This window comes from Chrysochloris asiatica, unplaced genomic scaffold (assembly GCF_000296735.1).
Source record: "Chrysochloris asiatica unplaced genomic scaffold, ChrAsi1.0 scaffold00011, whole genome shotgun sequence".
Classification (NCBI taxonomy): Eukaryota; Metazoa; Chordata; class Mammalia; order Afrosoricida; family Chrysochloridae; genus Chrysochloris; species Chrysochloris asiatica.
The window spans coordinates 25,285,025-25,312,168 of NW_006408529.1; the positions used below are offsets into that span (position 1 = coordinate 25,285,025).

A 27,144-nucleotide genomic window follows, 5' to 3' on the forward strand; every position below is an offset into this window, starting at 1 on the left:
TTACATTAAAAAAAAAAAATCTTCTTAAATGGTAACATTTTTTTTTGTCTGTCATACATTGCAATTATAAATTTCAATCACAGATTATACATAGACTGTGTATCAAATTAAAATTCACTTAATTGTGGGACTGTTTGACACATATAATTTCAAATTTCACAGTAAGACCTCAACACCCATTTTACAGAGTCAAAATGTTGACTTCTGTAACTTCCTTAAGCTTCAACAGGCTAAGACCTATATAACAGATATTTATAGAATTTTTTAATTGCAACAAGTAAAGGAGATTCCCTCCCTCAAGGCATCTCAAATATCTGTGGTTGAGGTGGTGATGTGCCATGGAGTTGGTTCCAACTCAAAACAACCCTGTATGTGATTTCAGAAGCAAAATCATTGCGGGAGCAGAATGCCTCATCTTTATCCCACAGAGCGGCTGTGGATTCGAATTGCTGACCTTGCGGCTAACAGCCCAACACATAATTCATTATGCTAACAGCGCTCCTTCAAATATTTGTTGTTATTGTTGTTGCTAAGTGCTGTCAAGTAAGTTCCTACTCACAGCAACCTTGTCTAGGGTTTCTGAGGTACAGCTGGTGAGTTTGAACCACCAACCTTGTGTTTGAACCACACCCACAGAGCGGCTGTGGATTCGAATTGCTGACCTTGCGGCTAACAGCCCAACACATAATTCACTATGCTAACAGCGCTCCTTCAAATATTTGTTGTTATTGTTGTTGCTAAGTGCTGTCAAGTAAGTTCCTACTCACAGCAACCTTGTCTAGGGTTTCTGAGGTACAGCTGGTGAGTTTGAACCACCAACCTTGTGTTTGAACCACACCCACAGAGCGGCTGTGGATTCGAATTGCTGACCTTGCGGCTAACAGCCCAACACATAATTCACTATGCTAACAGCGCTCCTTCAAATATTTGTTGTTATTGTTGTTGCTAAGTGCTGTCAAGTAAGTTCCTACTCACAGCAACCTTGTCTAGGGTTTCTGAGGTACAGCTGGTGAGTTTGAACCACCAACCTGAGGTCCAGTAGTTTTCCTACAGTGTCACAGCAGGACTCTCAAATACGTACGTATCATTGTTGTTGAGTGCTGTCAAGTCAGTTCTGACTCATATTGACCCTGTATAGGGTTGCCAAGGAACAGCTGATGGGTTTGAACCACCGACCTTGTGTAGCTAATGTATATGAGGGCAATTGGTTGAAGCATCACAGTGAGTGATAATGAAACAGTGGGAGCAATGAAACCAGGGGCACAGCTACTCTTTGGCTCAAAGCAAAAGCTGTTAATAGGGGAATTGTTGCCAGATCTTTCCATTTTAAAAGGAAAGGTGAAAATCTGAATATATTAATATATTACATCTCAATTTTTTAATTTTAGCAATTACAAATGTGTCATATTGGCAAGCTTATATATGAGTCCTTATGAGTTGAAAGTGGTATCGAAAGAAAGAAAGGCTTATTCAGAAATCCATGAGTTGTGATAAGAAAAGTCTTAGCTGTCAAAGAAGCGTTCAGTTAATAGTCATAGGAAAGAAAACAATACTATCCCAAATATTCTCAGGGAATTGTACGTTTAAAGGTTTTAGAAATGAGAAAAAACAATGATATCCACGGTTTGGCAGCAAAAGAAAACCACAACACTGTTTAAAGATTACAGAGATTGGCACTATTACCTTTAAGATACAAAAAAATACAATACAATAATAATTATCATGTACTGAGCACATAAAGTAATGTCAGATAATATCCAAGGTTCTTTCCGTATGTTCTGTCTAAAACCCCTAAAAAAAAGGTTCATTTAATTCATGAAGACACTCTCTGGAATGGAGTTGCTTTCTATATAGAAATTCAGATACAGTCCTGCCAGAGACAAATGGGCTGTAGGTAGGCTTCTGAGCAATGCATAAACAATACACTGACTACCCTGAACAGGCTAAGAGGCACACTGATTCTGAGCAATGGAAAGAAGCAAGTAACTTGTCCTTCATTTAATATGTTCCAGATACTCTTCTAAATATTTTACTTGTACTATTTAAATACAACAATTTCAATTTCTGATTTTACAAATATGAACAGGAGTCTCAGAGAAGTTGCTTCTAACTCTAGTTCTAAAGCTGGAGTTAGAATCCAGACCACTTAGATTTCAAGACTTTCTTTCATTTCTCTAAATTATGCTGAGTTTCCCATTGGCAATAATTTAAGCTTTTAAAAAATGAACAATTTTAGCGTGCTTCCATTATGTTGCTCAAGTTCATTTCGTCTTCTATCTCTAAAAGAGTGATCACATTGAGAAACCTAAGTAATTAGCCAACTCTCACAGCTGCGCAGGGCAAGAAGAAATCACATAGGCAATTCTCTTATGGTCAGGTGTAACAAGATCAATAAAGATTACTAACCAAGATCAAACTTCCAGTTAATGACACATCACTAGCTCCTGACTCCTAATTCAGTGCTCCCTTGATTAAGACTCTAATAGTTTACCAAAATGGAAAAAAATAAAACAATTCTGATATGCTTAACCCTCAAACTAGATTTTAAAATCAAATATAAAACAAAAATAGCACAGAATTATCATAGAATTGAATATTATTAAAATAAATGCAGGAATCCTTACATTTGGAGTCCTGGCGTTAAATGCAAGGTCTTTTACATTTTATGACTTGACTGTAAGGTCGGTTTGAATTGCAAAGTCAGCAGTTCAAACTCACCAGCTGCTCATCTGAAATTACTGAATTTAGCTACTTAAGCAACATTGGTTTGAGAAAAAATTCCATTACTTTTAATTCCATTTTCCCACGAACTTTTTGAAGCCCCCTCTCATCGATCATTCTTAGAATCTCTCTTTAAAATTTATAAAGGGTGGACTTAATAAGACTGTTGTTAAGTGCTGCCAGAGTTGTTTCCAACTCATTTGTTGTTAAGTGCTATGGAGTCAGTGCCGACTCATGTTGTTGTTGTAGTTAAGTGCAGTCAAGTCGGTTCTGGCTCATAGTAACCCTGTAAAGGATTTCCGAGGAGTGTCTGGTGAGCTTGAATTGCCAACCTTGCGGTTCAAACTGACTTTGCAGTACAGAGCATTATCCTTCAGTGCCACACCAGAACCAACCTATATATGGTTTCCGAGGCTGTAAATCTTTGCAGGAGCAGAAAGCCTCCACCATTCTTCAGTGGTGTGGCTGCTGTGCTTGAACCACCAAACTTTAGGCTTGCTTGCACTCCAGTGCTTATCTGTGTGCCCTAATAAGAATGTTGTTGTTGTTGTCAGGTGCTATCAAGTCAGAACCGACTCATAGTGACCCCATGCAGAACAAAACAATGTCCGATCCTAGGTCAACCCCACCACCGCTGCCACACTTGACACCATCAATGATGTCACCTGGCTGATCCATCTGATTAGAAGTCTTCCTCTTTTTCTCTGACCCTCCATCTTACCCAGCAGACATCCTTCTCCAGCGACTGTTCTCTCCTGACAATGTGTCCAAAGTCTGAGAGACTAAGCTTAGCCATCCTGGCCTCCAACGAGCCCTCTGGCTGCAATTGTTCCAAAACAGATCTATTGGTTCTTTTGGCAGTCCATGGCACTTTCAGTATTCTCCTCCAACACCACAACTCAAAGGCATCAATTCTTCTACGATCCTCCTTATTCACCGTCCAGCTTTCGCATCCATATGAGGTTACTGAATGGTGGATGGCAATTTTTTTACGGCACAGTTCCATTACTTGAAGTTTCAACCTTCTGACCTATATAAGGTCATCAGAATTACCCATGTACTGGACTGAGAACCACAAGGTCGGCAGTTCAAACCTGCTCCATGGAAACCTTATACAAGGTTGCTATGAGTTGGAACCAGCTCAACTGCACTTAACAACAACAAAAATAACAATTTATAAATAGCACAGTGGCTCTGTAGGATAAACACTGGACTGTAAACCACAGGTCGGCGGTTTAAGCCCACCAGGTACTCCAGGGGAAAAAAATGAGGTTTTCCGCTTCTGCAAAGATTTACAACCTCAGAAACCCTATAGAGTCACTCTGAATCGGAACCAGCTCAAAGGTAATTAACAATAATTTGTAAATGTAAAGGGCTTAAATTAAACTTTAAGTATGTAATACTTTAAATCAAGTACTGAAAGTCATATTTTCATAACACTTAAAGTATATAACATCACACGTTCAATTATATGTCGTAATATACACCGTGGATCCTCCTTTCTGCATTTGATTCAGAATTTACGTGCTGTTGTTAAATGCCATCGAGTTGGTTCGACCCATAGCGACCCTGTATAGGGTTTCCGAGCTGGTGAGCTTGAACCGCTGACTTTGCAGCTCAAACAGCTTGGTAGTCTGGTGTATTAACCCACAGTGCCACACCAGGACTCCAGATTATATATGTTGTTGTTATGTGCCGTGGAGTCGGTTCCGACTCATAGTGACCCTGTACATGGTTTCCGAGGCTGTAAATCTTTAAGGGAGCAGAAAGCCTCATCTTTCGCCCATGGAACAGCTGGTAGTTTCGAACTGCTGACCTTTAAGGTTCGCAGCCTTATTCGTAACGACTACGCTACCAGAGCTCCATCCAGATTATATATGGATCCTCCAAAATGAATTTCAGGACTCCTTAGGTTAAGAATCCCATCAATCACTTTATTTACAAGCTTTAGCAGCAACGGACTTTTAGGGGAGTATTTCAAATATTCAACTCCAACTCCCCCCAAAATAACAATTTGTCAATACTGATATATTTAACAGAACATACTATAGATTATTCTGTAAAGCCTTAAAGCAACTAGTTCCAAAAGTATGGTTCAAAAACAGTTTTGGCAATAGTATAGTATACACTTCTAAGGTAATAACTTTTAAGGGGACACTTTAATTATTACGCTTGTTAAAAATATGTCATCTTATTTTATAAGCATATAGTGGTGCCGTTGGCTAAGTACTGTTGAAGTCCTGCTTTGACACTGTAGGATACGCGCTCGCCCACAAGGTTGGTAGCTCAAACTCACCAGCCACTCCTCAGAAACCCCATATAGGGTTGCAACCGATTCAATGGCACTTAACAACAGGCTAAGCACTGGACTGCTAAAACAAGGCCTTCAGTTCAAACCCACCAACCATTTCTAGAAACCCTATGAAGGTTCACTATGAGTCCTAACTAACTCAAAGGCACTCTACAATGATAACAAATCTTTTAAGAGTAGCTCTTAAAGGTTAATACAGAACTCAAATTAAAGATTGACTTTAAGAACTTTGCAAATTTAATTTTTAAAAAGGAAGTCACCAATAAATCAAATAGCTTGCCACTCTTTTCTGTTAAATAATACACATTTTCACCGTTTGAAAGTTTTGAACAAGCAAAACAACTGAGACAGCCAAAACACCAATGGTGTTTTGTGTGCCACTGAATCAGTTCCGACTCCTAGTGACCTTGTATAGGCTTCCCAAGGCTGAAGTGCTGAGTTAATTCACTAGAATGTAAAGTCAGTTTGAACTGCAAGGTTAGTGGTTCATTCAAGCTCACCACTCGCTCCTTGGAAACCCTATACAGGGCCACCATGGGTTGGAACCAACTTGATGGCACTGAACAACAAAACCTTTACCAGAGCAGAAAGCCTCATATGTCTCCTACATAGAGGCTGGTGGATTCATACTGTGGACCTTGTGGTTAGCAGTCCAATTGTAAAGGAGCTCTGGTAGCGTAGCGGTTATAAACTGGGCTGCGAACCTCAGAGTCAGCAGTTCAAAACTACCAGCTGATCTGTGGGAGAAAGATGAGGCTTTCTGCTCCCGTAAAGATTTACAGCCTTACAAACCCTGTACAAGGTCACTATGAGTCGGAATCGGCACATAACAACAACAACAAGCTACCAGGGGAGTCCTGGTGTGGTGCTGTGAATTAATGCGCCAGACTGCAAAGCCATTTGAACTGCAAGGTTGGCGGTTCAAGTTCACCAGCTGGCCCTCGGAAACCCTATACAGGGTTGCTATGGATCAGAACAGAATCAATAGCACTTAACAACAACAACAAGCTACCAGGGATCCTAAAATTCTGGGCCTCATTTTAACCAAAATGGTTTTGTGACAAATTATTCTTTTAAAAAATCTATCTGATGTTACACTAAATTATATTTGTTTGGAAAACATAACTAAAGTGTAATAGATAACATGGCTCATAATGGTTTGCTCATCAACAACAATGATTTGTTTACTCAGTAGGAGTTCTTTAATTTCATTATTTCAGAACATAAAAGGCTTCAAAAAACTTCATGGAAAAATTATTGTAGTTCAATTTTTCCACGGATGTTTTTGAAGCATCCTCATAAATGAAAATAATATTTTAAAATGTCTTTTAAAATATTAAAAAAAATTTTTAGTTCAATTTCTCCACAAAATTTTTTTTAACGCACTCTCGTATATGAAAAGAGTATTTTAAAAGAGGAATAAGGCTGAACTGTGTTGATAATGTTTACACTAAAATACATTCTGTGAAACTTTAGTAAATATACTTGTATATTGTTAAAATTTGCAGACATTTGCAATACAACAGGACGCAGAAAATCAGTTTACTGTAAAAATTGTTAAAATAAATTGAATTGCAAAATATTTCTAATCTGACCACGATGAAAATGACATAGAAAGACAACCAAATAATCAAGCTGAATTTCAAGCAATACCTGACAGTGTGGAGACAAGAATAATAAAGAAGAAATGTACACAGGCATCAGTACTGCTGCCCGATGGGAAGAAGCTGTTGGCGCAGGAGATATCTTAAAAGACTCAGAAGAATTATTAGATCACCCCAAGACTAAAAGAATAAACTGATAAAATTTTGGCTTCGCTTTCCTTTGATGATGCAACAATTTTTTGTTTTGTTTTCATTTTCCACGCGTTATTAAACTTGGAGATTACTCTTCATTATTGTCTTTAAGCACTACATTTAACAATTCTGTCAAGGCGGCAATCAGGTGAGCAAAGGGAAAAGGTTAGTGAGCAGGCAAAGAAAAGGCAAGTGATGTAGAAAACAGACAAGAGATTACAGTCAGCAGCGAGGTGTCAGCAAGCATGAGTCACAAGAGCCGCGCAGTGGTGGAACAGGAGAAAGGGAGGGTCGGGAGGAAAGTAGTAAATATGGATTAAGTATAGGAGAGTAAACGTGTGACCCAGGCGAAGGTTAAGTATACCAAAGCGAGGCAGGTGGAGGAGGAATCAGCCCGAGGAGTTATCAGGGTGGTTATGGACAGTCCGCCCCCCGCCCTACTTCCTGCTGTCCGAGAGCAGCGACCAGTCACCTGGAGTGGGAGGTCCTAAGCGATTCGATCAGGCGCTGCTTCTGCTGCTGAAGGCTGGTGAGACCACCGGGAGACCCAGCTGCGGAGGACGAAGCGCTCTTAGTCAGCGGAAAGAGCCAGCTCATCCTCCTTGGGTCCCCGGGCCCAAGGGCCTAGAAGGCGCTGGCTTGCTTCTTTCAGCTGCTCAGCGCGGCCGTTCTCCACAGAAGGAAGCGCAGGGCAAGTGAGCCCGGAACCCAAACGCTTTGGTCGCGTCTTCTTTAAGTAAACCTGGCTCGAAGTCCCAGGGTCTCGAGGAGCATGCTATGACTGCTAGTAGATGGAAAAGGAGAGCTCGCCGCTCGGGACAGGAAGTTCCACATTCCCAACCCAGACGTCCAAGTGAGCGAGTCAGGAAGCCAGACCGCTTAGCACTCCGCCACCCGAGCCTCAGTCACCTGCACACCCCGCCCTCTCCCGCGCGCTCCGCCCCCTGTGCGTGTTACATCATCATCCGGCGCCCCTGTGAGGACGTGCAAGAAGCGACGGCGCAGCGCGGTGCGGCGTAGCTCCGGCTCCCCTTTTCCCCTTGCTGGGTGAGAGGTGTCTATGGGGCACCCGCTGCCGCCGCCGCTACCGCCACTGCCGCCGGGTGCTGTATCTATGGCGAGGAGGAAGAGGTGGAGCGCGAGCTCAGCGACACAAGTAGATTTTGCGTCTGCCGAATACTGGGGGGGGAGGGGAAGGTTGAGGAAGTAGAGAGGGGGCGGGACGATGAACCTGAGAGGGTGCACGATGGCGCCAGCTGGAGCACGGCTGGCGGAGGAAAGAGCTTGGCAGTGGGAGTGGGGGAGGGTAACTGGGGTTGGGGTATGTCACGGTGGTAGCGCTGAGTGATGACGTAAAGGCTTTGTACCTGGGTCTTCGATGTTGTAGGGCGGAAATTGGGAGTGGAGGGCGGTGGCCCAGATGAGCAACTCTAAAGACTGCACACAACCACCACCACCCCATCATACAGCAATGCTTGCGCTCAATCTGGCTCCTCTAAATGATAATCATCACCTTCGCGCCGACTTTTTGCCAGTGAAGAGTTATCTGTGAATCGATGCTGGTGTGTGGTCTTTTCATTTCTCTGGTAGCCAGCATTATGAAGATGCTACCGCCAGTAATGTTAAGACCCCTGGTGCCTCTTCTGGGATTCAGGAACTAGACAGAGACAGAGTGTAGCTAGCGATGCTAAACTAGGGGTCTTTCCAAAGTGTCTGTGTGTTTGCATGTAGTTAGTTTAGCATGGTGCGGAAGGGGCTATAAAAGGGATATAAAAGAGAGGTCTGATGGATTTCTTTCGGTTCCTGCTCTTGGATCACTCGAGATTACCCTGTTAATTTGTAAAATTCAGAAGGGATCTCAAGACCCATCCTTTTATCTTTGTTTCTGCCTGAAAATAGACACATATTTGGCGTTTACCTGGCTGGCCAAGAATTAAAAGTCTGGTCTGTATTATTAAATAACATGAGCCTTGTGTTTATGGTGTGGTGTTGTTGGTGTTATGTGCCTTGAAGTCGGTTCCGACTCACAGCGACCCTGTACAGGGTTTCCGAGGTTGTAAATCTTTACCGGAGCAGAACGCCTCATCTTTCTCACGCGGAACAGCTGGTAGTTTCGAACTGCTGACCGTGAGTTTAGCAGCCCGATTCATAACAAGTACGCTACCAGAGCTCCTTCAATGTCTAGAAAGGTGAAATGTGTATTTGGTAAATAAGAGCAATTGCACCAATTTTTCAGAAATTAGAAATACAAAATTTCAAACACAACACTGTACTTTCATTCTCTAGCAGTTACATTCAAACAATTTATGTGACTGTATTTTTCAAAACTAGTATGCTTTTAAATGTATTCTCCTGCAACCTGCTTGAACAAATGCCAGTCATTTCTGTAATCAAGTCAGATTTTGAATATACTGTTAAAGTAGAATAAATGCAAACATTACCTTTGCCCTATAAAGGGTATATGTTGATTGTTAGGCTATCAATATTTAACTTTTCATTTTTATCTGAAAATGACTTCATTTTTATTCAGAATGTGAGTCCAATTATTCAGAGCAATCTTTAATTATAGGGAATTTAAAAAATAACCAGTATATATAATATTTTAAAAATATACACACACTGAAATTAAGAGTCCTGGAGTGGCGCTGTGGGATAATGAACTAGATGTATGGTCAGTTTGAACTGCAAGGTCAACAGTTCAAATTCACCAGCTATTCCTTGGAAACTGTAGATAGACAGGGTCAGTAGGAGTCGGAGCCAACTTGACAGCATTTAACAACAGCAACAACAATATAAAATGCTTTTTAAAAGCAGACACACTGAAATTAGAACCAGGAAACCTGTGTTGTAGCCCTGGCTTTTCTACAGGTTAACCTTAGATTAGCTAAATCACTTTCTAAACTTTGATTTCTTATAAATCCAAGGCTTTGAATAGTCTGTCAGGCCTCGATTAACTCTTACTACTCTGGTATGACTTACTTTTAACTTTTGATTTTTCTTTTAACAGGTACACAAATAAAGGATAAAGTATTTTATGAAACAAATCTTCAATCAAGTATAACATTTTGATGCTTGGCATCTAGACGCCTTGTGCCCTCACTATGCCAGCAGCAACTGTAGATCATAGCCAAAGAATTTGTGAAGTTTGGGCTTGCAACTTGGATGAAGAGATGAAGAAAATTCGTCAAGTTATCCGAAAATATAATTACGTTGCTATGGTATGCCCACCACCAAATCTTTAAAATGTTTCTTTTTAGAAAGGAAAGAGGGGCTTGACAGTGTCAAGAATTCAGCTCTTTCATTTGATTTTTTAGGGACAGATTTAACCATGAAAAGAAAAGTTTTTTTAATGTCCTCCAGACAGAAACCATCAGGAACCAGTTAGGTTTAATACGCAGGAGGGAAAGCATATAGGGAATCCTTAGATGTTTACCTAAGCAGGTTTTACAAGTAACTGCAAGGATTTGAGCTTGTGGCAGGTGATTTTAGGGAGGCTTATGGAAACAGGTGTAGTGCTGAAGGATAAGCATTGGACTGCTAACCACAAGGTCCATAGTTCAAACCTACCAGCTGCTCCTCAGAAACCCTATACAGGATTGCTATGTGTCAGAACCATCTTGATGACACTTAATGACATAGGATATGGCTTGGATTGGATGCTGTCAGGAAGCAGGGTAGTTTTATTGTTGGGTATTTTAATCTTAACCTGATCCAGGAGGACTAGACTGAGACTAAAGCTGTAAAGAAGCAACAGTTGTTCATTTAGCCAGGATTTGAGGAGAAGGGGAAGGGTATTTGGTCATTTTTGTAGTTTGAGCAATGTTTGTGTTTTTTTGTCTGTGTTCAGACATGATTACAGAGTGACCTTGTCTGATGTTTCAGTTCTGTGAAATTGTTTCAATACTAGCACGTGTTTAAATTTAACCTGTAGCAACCCTGTAGGACAGAGTACAACTCTGCCCAATAGTGTCTCCAAGGCTGGAGTCTTCATGGGAACAGACTGGCACATCTTCCTCCTGTGGAGTGGCTAGTGAGTTTGGACTACTGACCTTTCATTTAGCAGTATAGTGCTAAGCCACTGCACCACCAGGGCTCCGTAATAAAGGTGTACTTACTGATAATTTAAAATTATTTTCTGAACCATTGGAAATTTCATAATCATTTCTTAAAATGATAAAGTGCCAACATTAGAGAAATGGTGATACACTACAGAATAAGTGGGTGGCATGAAATTCTTGACAACATGCTTTCTGTAGATTATAGAGAATTGTTTTAACTGAATTTAAGACGCTAATAATGCTTTTCTTATAAGGTTTTGTTGATTAAACAAACTCTCAGGAGCAATCAGAAAGTACATGCATTTTCTGCTGTCCCTTTTAGCCAGTTCTTATTTTTCAAACTGGGTTTTAGCATTAGAATAATGTGAGCATAGTTGAACATACCCTTTGTTGTTGTTGTTAAGTGCCATTGAGTTGGTTCCGACCCATAGCGACCCTGGATAGGATTTCTGAAGAGCAGCTGGTGAGCTTGAACTGCTAACTTTGCAGTTCAAACGGCTTTGCAGTGTGGCACATTAGCCCACAGCGCCACACATACCCTTTGTTGTTGTTGTTAAGTACCAATGAGTCAATTCCGATCCATAACGACCCTGTATAGGGTTTCCAAGGAGAAGCTGGTGAGCTTGAACCACTGACCTTACAGTTCAAATGACTTTCCAGTCTGATATATTAGCCCACAGCACCACACCAGGACTCCCTTTAGGAGACATGAATTATGATTCTATTTCTTTCCCTGGGTATAGAGTGTTCATTATTATGTGTCTCTGCAATGTATAGCAATTTCTATTGATTGTGTGGTGTAGTGGGTTACATGTTGAGCTGCTGGCTACAAGGTCAGCAGTTCAAATCTACCAGCTGCTCCTTGGGAGAAAGATGAGGCTTTCTGCTCCTGTAAAGATTTACAGCCTCGGAAACCCTGTACAGTATTGCTATGAGGTGGTATTGACTTGACAATATATAGCAACAACATGATTCTAAAAATTCCTAGTTAGAATTTTTTTAAAGTTACTTGAATATGAATGTATAGATTATGACTTATAAAAGGATTCTTTGACTTGCACCCCATAGTAGTTTATCTAGAAGTTTGTGGATTATAAGTTATACCTGTTGAATAAATAATGTTAAAACTACTTTGCAGGACACCGAGTTTCCAGGTGTGGTTGCAAGACCCATTGGCGAATTCAGGAGTAATGCTGACTATCAGTACCAACTATTGCGGTGTAATGTAGACTTGTTAAAGATAATTCAGCTAGGACTGACATTTATGAACGAACAAGGAGAATACCCTCCAGGAACTTCAACATGGCAGTTTAATTTTAAATTTAATTTGACGTAAGTAGAAAATAAATACCACCGAAACTTTTTGTTTGTTTGTTTGTTTAATTTTAGAAAATTATATCCCTAAAGTATGACAGTGGTGATGGTTGTGTGCCACTGAATCAATTCTGAGTCATAGAGACTTTGTATAGGGTTCCGAGGCTGAAAATCTTTATAGGAGCAGAATGCCTCACTTTTTTCCATTGGCGTGGCTGATGGATTAAATAAAACTGCTGACTTTGTGGTTCACAGTCCAACTCATAACCCACTACACCACCAAAGATCCTTTAAAGTATGATAGTGCAATTTAATTTGATATATTGATATAGTTCAAGAAATATATCAAACCTAAAATTTCAAAAGGTATGGTACCTTTTTTATTATATGGACCAATAAAAATGAGGATAAAGAAAAACTGTTTTAGAATCAAATATTTTGAATTTCAGAGATGTTGTTTTTAAAAGTGTGGCTACCATTATTTGTTTTGTTTTTGGGGGGGTTGGAAATTGGGGTATTTTAAATACTTCGTGATTGAAATACAATTTTACAGCATGGCTTTTACTTCCAAGCTTTTTGTGTTGCAATTTAAAATATATACATTGTTATAATTCTTGTGAAAAGATTTTCATTACAGTTACTCCAATTTGAATAGATTATAAGGGTAGTAAGACATTTCTTGAAAACTTGGGTGCTTTATTTCTTTTGTAAGCAATGTAATGTATTGATTATGTTCCTAAATCAATTCACAGAACTTCTTTTAACTTATATATGGAAGAATAGTCTCTTTAATTAAGTCTTTTGTTTCTTTCACATCTCTGTAAGAATCATAATTCTAAATCAAGTCCTTTGCAAAAACCCAGCCTCCTTAGTAATGGTTGCTGTCTAATGGAAATTTAGAGGATTAGAAGACAAATTAACACACTGTAAGTTGAGGAAGTAAAATGTTTATAGTAAAATGTTTACAATATCAAATGTCTTAACAGCTTGTGCATGATGTTAAATTTGTTGTTAAGTGTCATTGAGTCCGTTCCGACTCATATTGACCCTGTGTAGCATTTCTGAGGAGCAGCTGGTGGGTTTGAACTGCCGTTCTTGTGGTTTGCTGTTCAGTGCTAACCTACAGCGCTACACTAGGATATCTACTTTAAAAAAATAGTAAAATAAGCTGTATAGCAAGTACTATTGGCAACAATATTAGGACCTCCACGTTTTTCTGTTGGTGTAATGTGTTATTTAGCATACAAGATCTAATGAAAAGCAGGGCTGGTGATTTTAGAGGATGTGGTGTCACTGGTGCAATAGTATGGCTTATAATTGCATTGCGTTTATTCTGACTCTACGGTTTACTCTATTGGGTTTAATAACTTACACTCCAAAGCTTTGTACAGGGTAAAAAAGTATGCATTTGCATTCCAGTAAGTACTATAGCTGTGAAACAATATTACCTCCTTTCCTTTTTCCAAAAGACAACCCTTTCCTTAGTTAGTTCTTTATTATTTCATTTGTTCCATGTGGATACTTTTCTAGGCTATTCATTAGACTTTTTACTAAGATACTATTGTGAATTTAGTACATGAAGGAGGGGACAACCTACTAGTGTCTCAGCTTATAAACTTAATACTTTTCTGGAATGACTTTATCTTAGTAATAACTGCTTGGTTAATACCATCTTTGGAACATTTGTTCTTTCTCTCTTGCTCAGAGAGGGTGTCATGTTAGTTTCTGATAATTTGTTTTAGAAAAATAATGAAAACGAATTGTCAGTTGGTGCTGGTATTATCTAGTATGAGGAGAGAGAGTACAACAGAACAGACTGAAATTATTGAAGAAAAGTGAAAATTGACTTTTTATTGAATGCCTAGAATGAGTCCTGGTGTGGTGGTAGGATAAGCATTGGACTGCTAACTGCAAGGTTGGCAGTTTAAACCTCCAGCTCTTTATGCATACAAGTAGTCCCTAGGTTAAGAACAAGTTCCATTTTTTAAGTGTTTCTTTTTGGGGGTGTGGCGTCGGGGTGGGAGTTTACAAAGCAAATTAGAGTTACATTCAACAATTTTCCCATGTTTTGTGACAATTAGGATTCCCTTAATGTAACAGCACTCGTCCCACTTGGTCCCTGGGTTTTCCATTTCCATTTGCCTATCTTTGCTGCCCATCATGCCTTCTGAACTTTGTTGTGGGACCCTTTTGATCTTGTGTGCTTGCTTGTTCTGAGGAGCACATTTACATGGATGTTATTTTCACTTTATAGTCCTGTTTGTTGTTTGCCTGAAAGGTAATCTCTGGAAGCGAATTTGGTTCCAGGCTTGAAGGGTGTCTGAAGGCCACAGTTTCGTTTTACAACAGTCTCTATCCAACCAGTAAACAAGCCTGTTCTTTTTCATTATTTTGAAGTTTGTTCTTTATTTTGTTCCATTCTGTCCAGGATCTTCTACTGTGAACCTAGTCAGAGCAGTCATTCTGCTCTAAGGGTTGGACTGCTAACCACAAGGTCAGTGGTTCAGACCTACCAACGACTTTGTGGGAGAAAGAGTCTCAGGAGTCCTATATAGAGTTGCTATGAATCAGAATTAATTCAATGGCACTGGGTTTTTAGTGCAAGAAAAGTCTCCAAAGCCCTTTCTATGATTTAAAACCTGCCCATACAACAAGTGAAGGTGATTGTGCTGAAAATTTGTTGCAAGTAGGGATTGGTTCAGTTATTCAAAAGTGAGGGGAAATTTGTTTAACATTTAAGGGCAAGTACATTTCTGGTGTGGTGCTGTAGAATAGACACTAGCCTGCTAACTAAAAGGTTAATAGTTCAGACTGACCAGCTGCTCCTTGAAAACCCTATACACGGTCAGTATGAGTGGGAACCGACTCAGTGGCACTTAAAAACAACATTCTTTATGGAGCCCTGCTGTGGCACTGTCAGATAAGCCCTGGACTGCTAACCACAAGGTCGGCAGTTCAAACTCATGAGCCTGTTTTTGGAAACTCTATATAATACAAGGTCATTGTGAATCAGAACCAACTAGACACTGAACAACCATTTTTTCTGTCATTGTATATGAAAAATGCTGGTAATTTCTTAGAGAGCAATAGATGGGAATAAAATGGTTTAGATGAGACAGAAGTTAAATTAAGTTTTCGCTGATGAGATGAAATCTTACTTGACATAGAATGGCCGTTAATTGAAGTGAAGAATGAACTATTTTTGGTCACAGTGTCCTGAATATTGTGTTGTTGCTGGCGGTGTTAGGTCTGTCGAATCAATTCTAACTCATAGTGATCCTTTGAACAGTACAACAAACCATTGCCCATCTCCTTGCCATCCTCACAATTGTTACTGTGTTTGAACCCATTATTGTTGCTAGTGTGTCAAGCCATCTCTTGGGAGTTGGGGGGGAGACGGGGAATTAGGGAGCTTACTCATTTTTTCTATGACTTTCCACTTTACCAAGCATGATGTCCTTCTCCAGTGGGTTTTCAGAAAATCATTTAGGCCTTCGGTGATGTGACACAGATAACTCCCATGCAGTAAATAGCAGGAAGCGTGATCATGGTACCTCTTTACAAGCTATTTTTTGTAGGCATCCCTTTTACAACTCCTCCTCCATTCATCTTGAAACTTAATATAATTAAATTTTATAAGAACTTTACTCAAAGGTTTCTTGCTTTCTTTTTAAGTACTATTAATATCCAGAGTTTGAGTTCCAGGCAACAGGTTTTCCTCTCAATTATTTTAATGCTTGCTAACCTGGTAGTGTAGTGCTACGAATCGGACTGCGAACCTTAAGGTCAGCGGTTCGAAACTACCAGCTGCTCCGCGGGAGAAAGATGAGGCTTTCTACTACCGTAAAGATTTACACCCTCGGAAACCCTGTACAGGGTCGCTATGGATTGGAACCGACTCGACGGCACTTAACAACAACAACAACCTGGTAGCGTAGTGGTTACGAATCAGGCTGCGAACCTTATGATCAGCAGTTCGAAACTACCAGCTGCTCCGCGGGAGAAAGATGAGGCTTTCTGCTCCCATAAAGATTTACAGCCTCAGAAACCCTGTACAGAGTCACTGTGAGTCGGAAGCGACTCCACGGCACATAACAACATTCATAAGTATAGGTCAAGTTGATCAAATTGTAGCAATTACACTTGTTTTCTTTATCAAATTTCTTTCTTATCAAGCCATCGAAGTTGAGTTCTAATCAAGCCATCGAAGCAAGGTCAGATGGGTACTATCTAGCAAGTTTGGGCATTCTTGTGTGTCTCCCCCAACTTCATATTAGCTGGATGCTTCACAGCTCTAGCCCTGCGTGGCTATGTCAGTGTCCATGGGCTCAATGGCTTCCAAGTCTCCCCAAACCAGCCCTTCCTCTTCTCTCTCTCATCTCCAGGTTGACAGGAGTCTATGGAACATGGTCATACTCAGCCCTTATCTTCATTACTGCCTTTCCCCCACTTCCACTCACAAATGGACCAACATGGTCACCAACAAGCATACATGCCTGCTAGTGTGTTCCCTTTGAGATTTAGTCTTGGAGGGGGTGTTACAATGATTTCAATGATTCCTTCCTTCCTTTTTTGGATGCTTCCTGTGTCATTCAATATTTTGCCCATAGAATCTTTCAGTATTGGAAAGTGAGGCTTGGATTTTTTTCTTCAGTTTTTACTGAGTGTACTCATCCCTTTTGGTTTTCTAATCCCTGGTCTTTGCATATTTCATTTTAATACTTGAGTTTGTCTTCTCAAGTTGCCCTTTGAAATATTCTGTTCAGCTGTTTTACTTCATCATTTCTTCCATTCACTTTAGCTTCTTAATCATCATCAGCCAGTTTCAGAGTTTCTTCTGACATCCAATTTGTTCTTTTTATTTTTTTGTCTTTTAAAAGACCTTTTGCTTTCTTCATGTATGGCTTTTTTATGGCATCTCACAATTTATCTGATCTTCTCATGCATCATATCTGTTCTTTACATGCTGTCTATAAAGAGATTACTGTGAGCATGCTCTTGAAATTTTTCCTTAAATTCTTTAATTATAAAAAGCCCTCAAAGTCAATTTCAATATATTTTACAAGTGAAATATTAACATAACAGGAAACAGTTATTTAAGGATATCTCTTGTATCCTGTTTGAACCACAAGATTGACATTTCAAACTCACCAGACACTCCCTTGGAAACCCTATACAGGGTTGCTATGCTTTGGAACCTACTCAAGGCATTTAACAACAACAGCAGCATACATATATAGGAGTGGTTATAAGGACTTATTTAAATTGTAGTCAGTTCTTATTTATCAGAAAGTTATAGACTTAAACAATTCAGTCTTACACTTTTTTTTTTTTCTAATTAAAACACCCTTCATTTATTGAGAAGTCCGTACTCTTCCAATTCTGTGCAACCATACCACTGTATAAATCAAATGATTGTAGATACTTGGTTTTGTCTCTACAATTTCTTTTCTCTTCTACTGGTTTATTTGGCTATTCTTATATCAAAAGACTTCTGCCTTAAGTACTTTGTAATAAGTCTTGATAACTAGCAACATAGTTTCTCTGTTTAGTTCTTCAAGATATTCTTTGTTACTCTTGTCTCTCTCTATTTCTCTATACATTTTATTTTTTAAGTTTATGTTTTGCATTGAGTGAATGCTTACAGAGCAGATCATCAGTTTTACATTCAACAAATCATATACTTTGTTTCATTACAATGATTATAATCCCCTTCATGTACCATCAGTTACCAGTGTTTCTATTAACTTTAGCTTTTTTTTTTTTTTTTAACACTCAGGCATATATAATAATTTACACCACCAAAGGGCACATTCTGCAAGTCTACCTCCAGGCCACCAGCTCTCAGTCCCTCTCTTTCCATGAATCTAGAGTCCTTAGCTGCTCCCTCTCTTGATGTCCCCATCTCTGCTCCCATCTCTGGTGTGGCTGCTTCTCTGGATAAGGTCTTCTATTCTGCTTGTGCTCTTCTTCCTAGATGGTCCTAGGGTCTTCTGTTTCTGGACTATACGATTAACTACTCCCGACTTTTTGTTAAAAAATTCTGCCTTTACAAATGTGACAGTTGCAGTTAGTCATGATAACAATTACTATTGAATCGTAAGAATCTTATCCCCATCTCTTTTTACCAGACCCTTCTAGACAAGATGAAAATTATTAAGTGGAGACTCTTTCTTGCCCCCCCCCCCACACACACACACACTTAAACTATACTCCCTCTTGAAACCTTGTAAGCCAGTGCTTTGTGCATTTATTGTTCCATCATTTTAGGTAGCCAATGTCTAAGCTGCCCATCCCTATCTACCCTGTGTACAGAGGAGATAGCATTGATACTTGATGTGAAGACTCTTTCCCTCTGTTGGTATTTAGAGCTACTACCTCCATGAGTATATGTCAAGTTCATCAAATTGTAGCAATTTATCCTCATTTCTTTTATCAAAAATTGTTTGTTTTTGTTCACACTCTTCTTTTTTGAGATAGATAAAAATCTATTAAAAATTAGCCAAGTTCTGATCATCTTCTACATTTTCATTTTTTATAATGATGAGTAAAGTTTTATTTTTGTTTTGATTTAACTTTTTATTGACATGTATTATGTGTACAGAAAAGTGCATATCATAGATGTATAACTCACTGATGATTTTTCACCAGCTTAACATATCTTTGAGGCCAGGACTCAGATAAAAAAAACAAAATTTTACCAATATCCCATGACGTTTTTCTTAATGCTTAAAAATTACAGCCTGAATGCTCCTTAGAAATGAGGATTTCAAGACTTACCTCACTTACTTTCTGGAGAAGGATATTATCATGCTTGGTATTAGTAAAGTAGAGAGTCAGAGACAAAGGAGCCCCTCAGTGGAATGGATTGTCAAATGACTGCAACAATGGGCTCAAACATAGCAACACTTACATTGGGTAGGGTTTCATTCTGATGTACTTGGGGGTCTCAGAGTTAGAACCATCTATGACACCCAACAAAAACTTATTTATCCTAACTCCATCATTACCTTTATCATAAAAAATCACAGGTATGTAACACATATTAATTGTAAATATGGAGAATAATGGCAATATTTTAGGTAAGAAGATTTTCATATAAAAACAAATCAAAGGAATATGACATGGAATAACTACAGAATTCAAAAAATAGCACCTCTACATTTTTGGAGTTCTAGTAGTGTGGTGATGGTAGGATAAGCACTGTACTGCTAGCCACAAGGTCCATGGTTCAAGCCCACCAGTCACTCTTTGGAAACTATATGTGTGGTTGCTGTGAATCAGAATTGACTTGATGGCACTTAACAAGAACAACAGCATTGTTACTAGGTTGTGTCAAATTGATTTTGACTTATAGGAACCCCATGTGTCTTACAGGATTTTTTCTAGGCTTTACTCTTTGTGGGCAGAGTTGTAGTGTGATGCTGCAGGTTAATGCATTGGATTTCAAGGTTGGTTTGAACTACAAGGTTGGTAGTTAAAGCTCACCAGCTGCTTCTAGGAAACCCTATACGGGGTTGCACTGAATTGGAACCAACACAATGGCACTTAACAACAGCAACTCTTTGTTGGTTGAGTACTGGTATGGCACTGTAGGATAAGCACTGGACTTCTTACCACAAGATCAGAGGTTCAAACCCTCTAGCCACTTTTTAGAAACTATACAGGGCTGCTAGAAGTTGGAACTGACTTCAACTGTTCTTTATGGGAAGGAGCCCAGTATTATGGTAAGGGAGCTCTGGTAGCGTAGTGGTTACGAATCGGGCTGCAAACCTTAAGGTCAGCGGTTCGAAACTACCAGCCACTCCGCGGGAGAAAGATGAGGCTTTCTACTCCCGTAAAGATTTACACCCTTGGAAACCCTGTACAGGGTCGCTATGGGTCGGACCCGACTCGATGGCACTTAACAACAACAACAACTAGATAAATTAACTAACTGCAAGGTCAGTAGTTCTAATCTACCAGTTTTTATGCAGAAGAAAGATGAAACTTCCTGCTCCAGTAAATATTTACAGCTTTGGAAACCCTTTACAGGGTTGCTATGAGTTGGTGGCACATAACCACTGCCACCACCATTCTGGTTAGGTGTCGATCACCAGGTCATTTTCCTGTAGAGCCACTGGTGCACCACTAGAGCTCCTGGAATGGATATTGTGTTGTTCAGTGCCATCGAGTTGGTTCCAACTCATAGCGACCCTCAATGAGGTTTCCAAGGAGCAGCTGGTGAGTTTGAACCGCCGACCTTGAGGTTAGTAGTCCAGTGCTTATCCTACAGTGCCACCTGTATGTTATCACAATGTATAATATAATGGGATAAGGTTTCAACATGAATGGAAGCAATAATTTTGTGGAGGAGAATTGTTTTACTTGTGGAAAACGAGAAAATAGCTTAGAAGTTTGCAAATTTATACTATGTTTTTGTAAAGTAGAATATTTAAAGACTTAAAATATCATATGCATGTGACAGTTGGGCAGTGACTAAGGAAGACCGCAGAAGAATTGATGCATTTGAGTTATGGTGTTGGAGTAGAATACTGAAAGTACCATGGGCTGCCAAAAGAACAGCCAGAGTGCTCCTTGGTAACCAGGATGGCAAGATTTGGTGTCATACTTCGGACATACTCAATCTTCAAATGAGCACAAAGTTTCCTGGAGAAGGATGTTGTGTTTGGTAAAGTGGATTGTCGAAGAAAAAGAAGAAGACTCCCAATGAGATGGATTGGCACTGTGGCAGCAGCAGTGAGCTAGGTGTAGCAATGATTGTGAGGTTGACCCTGTACCGAGCAGTGTTTCATTCCATTGTGTATAGCATTACTATGAGTAGACGATGGTACCTAATAACAACAACAAATGTAAAAATTTAGCATACTCACTAGTTATCTAGGAAAGCAAATGAAAAGGAAATATTCTCAGTCAAAACAGTAAACTTAAACCATGCTAACATTTGTTATTTGCAGGGGTGGAAACAAGATAGCAATTTCCAATCTACAAATGAGCATAATGTTTCAGAAAGCAGTGTCAAACTTATTTCTCTCATTTTGTTCTTCCTTGATATGTATATTACTAAATTAAAAATGTTTATATTTATTAAGTTTATTAAATGTAATTCATTAAATTCATGGGCTACTGTCTGTCCACCTTTAGGTTATTTTATTAGAAATGGTCATGTAAATTAAGCAGTGTGAATATTTTTAGGCTTTATGAATTTAATCAAGAACTCCTGGTGTGATGCTGTAGGGTCAGCACTGGACAGGGAACTTTAAGGTTGGCAGTTCAAACCTACCAACCGGTCCTCAGAAACCCTATACAGTGTCTCCATGAATCGGAACTCACTCAACAGCACTTAAGAACAATAATGTAATCAAAGAATGTAGGTATTTTTGAGGTTCTTGATATGTTACATAGGTAGCCCTGCTGGTACAGTAGGTTAAGCATTGGGTTACTAAGTGCAGGGTCAGAGTCTCAAACCTACCAATTGCTCCTCTAGAGAAAGATGAGGCTGAGTCTGTTGTTCCCTTAATAGATTTCCAGCCTTGGACTCCCTATGAGTCAGAATCCACTCCAGGCAGAGAGTTTGGTGTTTTGTTTGAGTTTTAATTTGAATATGTTACATACAGACACATATTAATGAGCAGGAAAATGATGAGGGAAATGGGCTAGGCATTGCTTCCTGAAACTTTGTGCTCATTTGTAGATCGAAAATTGCTGTCTTGTTTTCAGCCTTGTGAACTATGCCAACTACTAACATGATTTTGACTGAGAATATTTCATTTTGATTTGCTTTCCTTGATAGCTAGTGAAGGTGCTAAGTTATTTCAGGTTTATGCATTGTTTTTGTTCTCTTGTGTTTCATTTGCAAATTTTGGGGTATCTTTATATTTTTCTTATTATTTTGAGTTTAAGTTAAGTATACATCTATTTGTAACAAATATGTGAAGCAATTTTCTTACCTTTTAGTCTTACTAATGATATTTAGCGTAGCTAAATATACAAGCATTTACATTCTTGCAAAAAAGTCTGCGAATAGGCAACTTGTTGGGGAAAAAAAAAAAATTTGTTAGTGTCTATTGTGCCAAGGTCTCTAGGTAGCATAAATGGTTTACATTTGACTGATTAACCGTAAGTTTTGAACCCACCAGTGGCACCAGGGAAGAAAGGCTTGATGATTTGCTTCTGTGAAGATGGCAGTCATGAAATCCCACCATAGGAGCTCTGTCCAGCACCGGAGGTAGTTATGAATTGGCTACAAAGCAGTGGTTTTAGGTGTTTTGTAACTGTTTTGCTTGGTGTGTTGAGCCAAGAATGATTTGAGGTTGGATGGTTGAAAGTGTTTTCAAATAGTAAAGTCTTTGTACTTCAAATTTTAACTTTATATTTAGAAATGTGAATTTGTTTTGAAGAGTTGTTATCCTTCCTGATAACATTTCCTAAATATGTAAGTAACTTCATGTGAGACATGAAGTGTTACTGTTCTCATTTCTAAGGAGCATTCTGACTGAACTCCTTCAAGATAGATTTGTTTGTTTTTCTGGCAGTCTATGTATGATACTCTCAGTATTCTTCACCAACACCATAATTCAAATACACCTGCTCTATAATTCTTCTTAGTCATTATCCACATAAGAATAATTTCTTTCGGAAGGATCAGCACAATACTGGTTCCTGTTGAGTGTGAGGTGGAGGCTAAAGATATCCCAAATGTCTGACTTTTCCTATTGTTATTGTTGTTGTTAAGGGTTGTCAAGTCAGTTCCAATTCACAGTGACCCTGTATAGGGTTTCCAAGGAGTATCTGATAGATTTGAACTGATGACTTTGTGGTTTGCAGTCCAGTGCTAATCCTAGAGTGCCACACCAGGAGTCCTGCAATTGTCATATCACTCCATAATCCCTGATGATCAACCATCGCTCCTCCCCTCCCTCATGTTCCAGGTCTCTGCAGTATGCTACAATATCACACACAACTTAGGAACTGTTGAGGAAATGGCTTATGCAATTGTGAGGCTGGCAAGTCCCAAATCCGTGGTTTAGAGAGAAGTCTGGAAATGGCTTATGCAATTGTGAGGCTGGCAAGTCCCAAATCCGTGGTTTAGAGAGAAGTCTGGAAGATTCTCCTCACCCACAGAGTATCATGAGCTGAGGAGCCCAAATTAGCAGGTCAGATGACAGGCTGTTGATACACAAGACTGCAGGATATGGTGAATTAGGTCACCTGTTAGGCCATAAGTCACACAAACTGGAGGTGAGATGGCAATGACCCAGATGCAGGATCCAAAGCAAGATAACGAACTTTGCTGAAGAATCCCTATATATTGTACTCAGACCATACCTTCAAGGAAAACTACAGGGTGATAAATTAAGTCATATCTTTTAGTGGGGTGGGGGTATCCTTAATCCCAGCTGTTGTTAGGTGCTAACTCCAATGCAGAGCAACTGTATGCACAACAGAACAAAACACTGCTTGGCCCCGCCCCACATCATCATCAACTGTTATGTTTAAGCCTATTGTTGCCACTATGGGGGTCTTCCTCTTTTTCACTGTCCCTCCACTTTACCAAGCATTATGTCCCTTTCCAAAGACTAGTCACTCCTGATAACATGTCCTAAGTATGTGAGAGACAAGTCTTTGCATGTTCACTTCTAAGGAACATTCTGGCTGTAATTCTTCTAATACAGACTTATCTGTTCTGACAGTCCATGGTACTTTTCAGTATTCTTCACCAACATCATAAATCAAATGCATAGATTCTTTTGTAGTCTTTATTCATTGTCTGACTTTCACATTTTATATGAGGTGATTGAAAATACCATGACATGATTCAGGTGCATCTTAGTCCTCAAAATGTCATCTTATTAACTTGGTGAAAAAAAATATGACACCAACCATTTCTCCCACAGCACTCTACTCTGTTGGATTGAGTAATTCATTGCAATTACTGCACAAAACTCAAAGATAAACTCACAGTTAAGGGGTTTATTTGGGCATTGTTGTTATGAGCCAACTAGTCAGTTTCAACTCAGCGACCCTCTATAGGGTTTCCCAGGAGCAGCTGATGAGTTTGAACTGCCTATTTTGCAGTTCAAACCTACCTTGCAGTCCAGTGCTTGCTTATCTTACAGTGTCACACCAAGACATTAGTAAGATCTTAGCAAGTCACAATTCAGATTTAGAAATCTTCAGCGCAGTTTTTCCTGTCAGGACAGCCTCTCAGCCATACCCATAGGCAGGCCTCTCTGTGCCCATCCAGTGTTACATACAAAACGTTTAGGACTGCTGATATTTGCCCATAGGACAGACACATCAGTCCTCCAAAAGCCTCAGGAAGAGAGCATTCATCTCTAGCTCCATAAGTCAGCAAACCTAGTGCCTCACCCACCCTGACCCAACCCAATTAAGTGCCTGCAGGCACCCATCCTGCAAGCAAGCGTCTGGCCAAAGTCACTAAGCTTTACTTGCTCCATGGACTGGGGAGCCCACCACTCTGCCTGATGCTCTGACTCTCTTGGTTCTGCTGTTGCTGCTTCTCTGCTACTACTCTAGTGTCACAGCTTTCTGTCCCTGGGTTGAAGTGAATCTCTGAATTCAAAGGACACACTCAACTCCTAGTTCTTTTTGATGGTAGTGAGATTCCCTCCCTCCCACCCCCAGCTTATGAGATGGATCATTTTATACTCAGTATAGAGTTTTAAGTTTTTATAATTATGATTTACTCTGTTAACAAAGGACTGCCAGAGGACTCCTAGTGTGGTGCTATACAATTAGCACTGGACTGCAAATCACAAGGTTGGCAGTTCAAACCTATCAGCTGCTCCTTGGAAACCCTATACAAGGTCTTTATGAGTCAGAACCAACTTGATGGCACTTAACAGCAACAACTTGGACTTCCAGAAGAATAAACCAGTCTGTTTTGGGAGAAGTGCCACCAGAATGCTCCTTAGAAGCCAACAAGGCCAGACTTTGTCTCTCATACTTCAGACATGTTATCAGGTGGAACCAGTCCCTGGAGAAGGGCATTATTCTTGGTAAGGTGAAGGGACAGCGAAAAAGGGAAGACCCCAACAAGATGGATTGGCAAATGGCAGCAACAATGGGCTCGAGTGTAGCAAATGTGAGGATGGTACAGGACTGGGTCGTGTTTCATTCTGTTGTGCATAGGGTCGCTTTGGGTCGGGACAGACTTGATAACATCTAATAGCAACAACAACAACAGACTATGACTAGAACAGACATTAAGTAATTAACTACACTGCAATGTTTCAGAGAAGTCTTTTGCAGCAGATTTGCCTAACACAATATGTCATTTGATTTCTTGATTGTGTCTTCCCTGCACATTGATTATGGATCCAAGCAAAATGAAATCTTTCACAACTTCAGTCTTTTTTCCATTATTAAGAAGTAATTATTTAATCTTTGTTGTTGTCAAGTGCTGTCGAATCGGTTCCGACCTATAGCGACCCTGTATAGGGTTTCCGAGGAGCAGCTGGTGAGCTTGAACCGTTGACCTGTCAGTTCACACAGCTTTGCAGACAGACGCATTAACCCACAGTGCTACACCAGGAGGACTCAGTCCTACTTTAATCCTTGTTTTTGTTGTTCAGTGCCATCCAGTCATTTCTAAATCAGCAACCCTGTATATGATTTCCAAAGAGTGACTGGTGGGCTTAAATGCACTGACCTTGCGGTTATCAGTCCAGTGCTTATCCTACATCATGCCATGTCAATCCCACCTTAATCCAGACTCATTAACAATTCAAATTGTCACCATAATCACAGGCATTTCTTGTTAGATGCTTTAGAGTTCAGACGCAGAGTAACCTTGCATGAAATAGAAAATAGCATAGTCTTGTCCTGTGCTATCTTCAGAATTGTTGTTACATTTGAGCCCATTGTTGTTGCCAGTGTCATCCCATCTTGTTGAGGGTTCTTGTTTTTCACTGACCCTTCATTTTACCAAGCATGATATCCCTCTCTTGAGATTGGTTCCTCCTGATAATATGCCCTACGTATGAGAGACAAGTCTGCCCTTACAGACTTATAAGGAACACTCTGGCTCTACTTCTTCCAAGATAAATATGTTTGTTCTGGCAGTTCATGGTAGTTTTAATATTGTTTTCAAACACCATAATTCAAATGCATCCATTTATTATTCTGCAATTTTCTTTATCCATTGTTCAACTTTTACATGCATATGAGGCAATTGAGAATACCATGGCTTGAGTCAAGTACACCTTAGTCCTCAAACTAATAATCTTTGCTCTTGAATACTTTATAAAGGTGTCTTGTGCAGGAGATTAGCAATAAATTGATTTCTTGGCTCTTGTACCCATGGATCCAAACAAAATAAAGTCTTTGACAACTTCAATCTTTTCTCCATTTATCTTGATGTTACTTATTGGTCCAGTTGTGAACATTTTTGTTTTCTTGACATTGCTGTGCAATCCATACTAAAGGCTGTCAGGTTTGATCTTCATCAGTAAATATTTTAAGTCCTTGTCACTTCCAGCCAGCAAGGTTGTAGCATCTGCATGTTGCAAGTTGTTAATGAGCATTCTTCAATCTGGATGCCACGTTCTTCATATAGTCCAGCTTCTAGGATTATTTGCTAAGCCTACAGATTGCTCAGCCTACACATTGTTGTTAAGTACCATCAAATTGGTTCCGACTCAGAGTGGCCCTGTGTAGTGTTTCCTTGGAGTGGCTAGTGAGCTTGAACCACTGATCTTGAGGTTAACACCTACCTTGGTGTCCAGTGGATTAACCCACAACACCACACCAGGACTACATACAGGTTGAATAAAGTACGGTGCAAGGACATAAACATGGTGTACACGTTTCCTGATTTTAAACCGTTCATTATCCCCCTTGTTCTGTTCAAATGGATTCCTCTTGGTCTGTGGACAGTTTCCTTGTGAGCACAACTACGTATTTTTAAGTGTCCATACTT

General features: G+C 39.7%; 2 protein-coding genes across 3 annotated transcripts in view; one reads left to right on the forward strand and one right to left on the reverse strand.

Moving 5' to 3' along the window:
* VPS37A (vacuolar protein sorting 37 homolog A (S. cerevisiae)) overlaps positions 1-7,573 on the reverse strand; it is a 41,017-nt gene extending 33,444 nt beyond the window's left edge. The window contains exon 1 of one of the 2 annotated variants that reach the window (XM_006834469.1): positions 7,301-7,503. In XM_006834469.1, coding sequence (XP_006834532.1) covers positions 7,301-7,425 — 125 coding nt within the window. In that variant the 5' untranslated portion in view covers positions 7,426-7,503. Of the gene's footprint in view, positions 1-7,300 lie in introns of both variants that reach the window. The other variant, XM_006834468.1, reaches the window with a different exon arrangement.
* A 218-nt stretch (positions 7,574-7,791) lies between these two features.
* CNOT7 (CCR4-NOT transcription complex, subunit 7) overlaps positions 7,792-27,144 on the forward strand; it is a 45,828-nt gene continuing 26,475 nt past the window's right edge. Inside the window, exons 1-3 of the mRNA XM_006834470.1 lie at positions 7,792-7,984; positions 9,836-10,046; positions 12,025-12,218. Coding sequence (XP_006834533.1) covers positions 9,930-10,046; positions 12,025-12,218 — 311 coding nt within the window. The 5' untranslated portion in view covers positions 7,792-7,984; positions 9,836-9,929. The remainder of the gene's footprint in view (positions 7,985-9,835; positions 10,047-12,024; positions 12,219-27,144) is intronic.